Source organism: Aplysia californica, unplaced genomic scaffold (genome assembly GCF_000002075.1).
Source record: "Aplysia californica isolate F4 #8 unplaced genomic scaffold, AplCal3.0 scaffold00210, whole genome shotgun sequence".
In the NCBI taxonomy this organism is placed as follows: Eukaryota; Metazoa; Mollusca; class Gastropoda; order Aplysiida; family Aplysiidae; genus Aplysia; species Aplysia californica.
Window position 1 is genome coordinate 669,741 of NW_004797480.1, and position 5,190 is coordinate 674,930.

General features: G+C 41.2%; 1 protein-coding gene across 1 annotated transcript in view; it reads left to right on the forward strand.

Annotated features, from left to right (window-relative positions):
- The window catches only part of LOC101850721 (tolloid-like protein 2), a 50,935-nt gene that overhangs the window by 41,621 nt on the left and 4,124 nt on the right, over positions 1 to 5,190 (forward strand). Inside the window, exons 3-7 of the mRNA XM_005099340.2 lie at positions 166 to 207; positions 698 to 885; positions 2,345 to 2,507; positions 3,461 to 3,499; positions 5,004 to 5,132. Coding sequence (XP_005099397.1) covers positions 166 to 207; positions 698 to 885; positions 2,345 to 2,507; positions 3,461 to 3,499; positions 5,004 to 5,132 — 561 coding nt within the window. The remainder of the gene's footprint in view (positions 1 to 165; positions 208 to 697; positions 886 to 2,344; positions 2,508 to 3,460; positions 3,500 to 5,003; positions 5,133 to 5,190) is intronic.

Below are 5,190 nucleotides of genomic sequence, written 5' to 3' on the forward strand. Positions count from 1 at the left end.
GACAGACAGACAGACAGACAGACAGACAGACAGACAGACAGACAGACAGACAGACAGACAAACAGACAGACAGACAGACAGACAGAGGTAGAGACAATTCCTCCTTGTCGTGTTCATACATGATAAATACACAAGAATAACATATTTTTCTCTTCTTTGTTTCAGTTTCGGTGTCTGTCGTGCTTGCTTCGGTCACGGCACAGTCAGGTGAGATAACGAATTCCCTTCCACCATAGTAGGATACTGTGCACTGTGTTACTTTGTGGAAATTGGATAACTTTCTGAGACATATATACATGATTAAATGACTACCTATCTTCTCCGATAATGTCCAATACCATAAGGTGACAGATACCCGAACATCAATTTTCGCTGTAGACATTTAACCTCTGCTATGTTTATTAAATTGTTTTCATTTGTATTATTTAACTTCGTTTTGCGTTTGAGAGGATTTTACAGTTTAAAACCCCTGAATGAAAATTGGAAAGAGTGTGGGTGCATGTTTTCTTCACTTTACTGACAGAAATGTTGCTGCTCTTGCTGCTCTTACTGCTGACAATGATGAGAGTGGGGATACTCTCTTAAAAGCAGGAAACGTATGATCTTTTTCCTCATATATCCCATTTATTTCGTGTCAACGAGCTGTTTTTTCCCCTCGCACCACTAAACTCACGAATAAATCATAATCTAACTGCAGACTGCGGCGATTATTATGACCTGGGCCCTTCTTCCACCGGGACCATCTACAGTCCAGACTACCCGAACATGTACGGGACTTACAGCAAGTGTATCTGGCTCATCAGAACCGACGACAAATATCGGGTACAGCTCTCCGTCACCTTCACGGGGGAGCGCTACAATGGAGACTGTTCCGACTACCTTGAGGTAAACTCAATATCGTGGGTGGTTGGCGGGTGCTCTGTTGTGGTTTGCTCCTTCTTTCCTATCAAACAACTATCATTTTATCTTTCATACTTCTTTTTTATGTTTGTTACTCTCTTGTGGAAAGGAACTGTTAACCCTACCACATTGTGCTGAAGGCCCAGGAAAAGTTGTCTCACTAACAAGGCAATCCCCAATGTCCGGATCGGATGCGGGAACAACTTTTTACTCTCTTGTAACACCTCTAGAGTAATCTTCCGCACTTACATTACCTTATTGTGTTGCAAAAGCCGTAAAATGCTTACTAAAACAAATTGTGCTATCATTGTATTTGTATGCTGTTCCTGCTAGTATTACGGGTGGTTGGAGGGCGCCACTTGTAGGTCCTACTTCTTGTTTTTCCATCTGTTGTTATAGTCTTTCTATCAAACATCTATCCTCCTTATCTCTCCTCCTTTTTTTTAGTGTAAGTTACTCTCTTGTAACACACCTATTCTTCGGCTCTTATATGGCCTTATTGTGTTGTAAGTGCCGTAAAACTCTTACTAAAACTAAAACTCAATACCTAGTACTCTACATTGCACAAAGTTTCCTCAAATCCTCATCTGATATGGTTTGTTACTTTTGAAGGCGGTCAGATTTTCCCCCCATGAAAGGAGCGGGGGGGGGGGGAGCTCCCATTTTAGCACAAATTGATGAAATTAATCATTGGATAGGCCTGCTACAAAGACTACTATACTAACGTAGTAGTCCTTGGCCTGATAATAAACGCTCATAAAGTTAGTGTTTTAGATCTTTTGATGGCGCGCCAGAATCAGTGGAATGTGATACACACTAAAGCATGTATAATATAGCTCCTTAACCCTGTCACAGAGACGTCGTTATTGTTGTTCCTTCAGTGGCCGCAGTAGCGTCGTTCATGGCTGGTTCGTCCTGTGAGTGATAGACGGACTCAGCTGCGGTTTGAAGGAGGGTGTTAGTGATAGAGTTTGGATTTTTGCGTCATTTTATATCGAAACTTGATGACAATAAATTGAGTGAAGGCGGGAGAGCCTTCAATTGGGGTGGGGGGGGGGGGGGGGGGGGGGTATGGAACAAAATCGTTCTTGGAAATGAGTATAGTACTGTACGGTACGGCACGGTACGGTAGGTAGGGCATGGTATGATGTTTATATTTAATTTTATCAAGTATTTCCATCTTAAGAAGGGAAGCTGTAGCTCGTCCAGGCGATTTTGGCTCTGGTAGGCAACGTCAGTCGAAGCAATCTACTTTTTGATGATGGCGCTCATATGACCTTACGCAGTTTCGAGCGCCGTAAAACCTCTACAAACCTTTTGATGATCTAAATCGTATCGGATGGGAGGATAGATAATAAAGATATGTACAGCACGTTTGGTACAACCAGAGACAATGTCTCTGGTACAACGAACACCCATCATTAAGCTTTCCCTACCACCACAGATCCGAGACGGAAACAGCTCTGCTGCACTGGTGGCCAAGCTGTGCGACACACACACGGCCGAGGTGGTCCGCTCTACCTACCGCTGGATGTGGGTCCTCTTCAAGTCGGACGGCATCACTGGCTCCGCCACTGCCATGCAGGCCACTTTCTCCTCCTTCTACAGTGAGTACCGGTTCTTTGCTGTTGTTTGTGCTGCTGTTTTGAGTTGTTGTGTTACCAGAACACCTTGCCTCAGGATCTCAGAGAAACAACAAATTTTGATAGGTTTAAGCGATTGCTCGAGACTCATTTGTTTAACTGTTAGTAAGTTCTGATTTTTTTTTAAAATAAATGCATGTGTGTATATACATGTATGTATATGTATATATCCTTTCGTGTAGTATTAGTATAGTTAAGTTGTGAAAGTTCTTCTTTATGTGGTTGAACTGGTTTTTCTTGTTTCTGTGAATTTTTTTTTTTTAAGTGGTAGTAGTAGTAGTAGTAGTAGTAGTAGTAGTAGTAGTAGTAGTAGTAGTAGTAGTAGTAGTAGTAGTAGTAGTAGTAGTAGTAGTAGTAGTAGTAGTAGTAGTAGTAGTAGTAGTAGTAGGAGGAGGAGGAGGAGGAGGAGGAGGAGGAGGAGGAGGAGGGGGAGGAGTTTATTATTATTATTTATGCTGTAGGAGCGGGTGGTTGGATGGCGGCACTGGTAGGTCCTCCTATATCTTTTCTTTCCTTCCGTTGTTCTGCCTGTCTGTGACGTTCCCCGTCCTTTATTAGATAACAGGTACTGTGTCGATGTGCTTCATTTTACTCAAGAAAATAGTTGTAGTATTGGTGAAAGTAGTGTAGCAGCAGCCATTTCTGTCAAGGAGATTGTTCAAACTCCACATGATATCCTGTCGTACACACACTACTATGAGGCCACTTTGTGTTTCTTTTTCTAAATGAAATTGAGAACACTGTTTGTTTGGGGTTTTTCTCTTCTTCGCAGACATAGTTAATGTTAATTAATAGTGAGTGTTTTGGGTGAAACCAGACATTGAAGAGACACTACTGAGGGTATAGTACCCATTATGAGCTGTTTTTACAATACTGGTAAATACATTCGTAACTATGGATTCCTTCTTTCCCCACAGATGCCACGACTCCTGCGATCACACAAAACGCTGCTCCAAGTGAGTTACTGTGGGGGATTTGTTCTGATTTAAATGGTTTATTTCTAATTGTCGGGAGGGAAAATTCCTGCTACAATAAGTGAAGTGCACAAGCACGTGAGGGGAAATACCCCCAACACATAAACAATAGCCTTTATACATTTTTTTAAACGACAAGATCAAATTTGGGAGGTCCTTTTCTGAGGTTGAAGATATTAATTCTCGGAATTTCAGATAGAAATATGGAAGGTTAGCAACATCAATGTAACAGAAGCAGCTCAGCCTTGGGCTGTGTTTTGACCCAAGCGTCAAAAATTGAACGTTGAATAAGTCTTAGAGTTAGAGTTTCACTTCCAAGATTAGGGACTGCGTTCACTATCATTTGGTACTGAAAATGACATGACATGAAATGCTATGGATGCATTTTGGGGGGTTCCAAAAGTACCCAAAAAACGTTTTATGGATGCTTCGTATTCTTTAACCTCGAAGTGAATACTAAAAATTAGAACTTTTAGGTGAGGTTTCTGGCAAATTCCATCATAAGTGGAAAAAAACAAAAGAGGTTTTTGAACGAGTTTCACTCATAAGGCATACACTTTTGGTTGTTTGGTCTCGAGAACTGGATTGATAACTTCAGAATAGTTTAATTTTAATACTTGATATTGAATCCACTAATTTTGTTTGACAAACCATGAAAATTTTTTTTAAATCTTACAATTACAATGATACTCACTATAGTTTTTATTCCATTGAGACATGGATAGTTCCATTGGTATCATGTTGGGTAGCTCGTATCCTTAACTGTGCGATTTTGCAGTTTGGTTGTTATAAGGAGAGTTTAAAGCTTTTCTGCCCTCTCGGCAAAGTCCTATGAGTTATGAGTCTTTGTATTTGGTGGTCCCGCCTCGTAAAGCATCTTTCTATTTAAGTATTCATAAGGACATTTTGTTGCTTTTAAGGACAAGCAGGCTGACCCAGATTTCGGGGGTTGCCAGAAATCTTGACCTACACAAAAAAGTGGGCATTGTCCTACCAATAGGAGAAGTTTGATTTCGTTTGTGTATATATTTGTTTGGTTATAGAGAAAACTCTCCTTGTCTTTTAAAGAAACTGAACAAGGGTGCAAAACTTTCCCTTTGATTTTTTTCAAAACTGCATTTTTCGGGATAGCCCCCTTGTGCTTAAGAGCGACCATTTAGTACCGTGGCATCCTCTACCTCGGTGATAGAAGCTGTTGACACTCATTGTCCAGCAGCTGCGATGTAATGGTTAGGCTCTGTACGCTTGCCTCTGCACGCAAAGATGGATTTGAAGCTCACAAGAGGAAGATATAATATAATTATTTTCTAAAATAGAACATTCCATTTTTTCGCCTGGGAAGCTCTATGGTTTCCCCTCATAGCCCGTGACATTCTTGACTGGCGGAGTCGAAGCATCCGCCACCTTAAAGTGATCTAAGACGGTCAATATAGACGTAGGAGTTGGACAATCATTGTGTGAACGCGAGAGTCCTTTCTTCCCACAGCGTGTCGGTCCTACGAGTTTGAGTGTCGTAACATGCAGTGTCTGAGCATGGCCTACCGCTGTGACGGCTACAACGACTGTGGCTGTATCAACGACTGTGATGAGGACGGCTGTGGGCCTCTTGCGCTCTGTGAGTGTTTTCATAGATTGTTATTTTTATTTTTATTTTTTTAAATTAATTTTTTTTT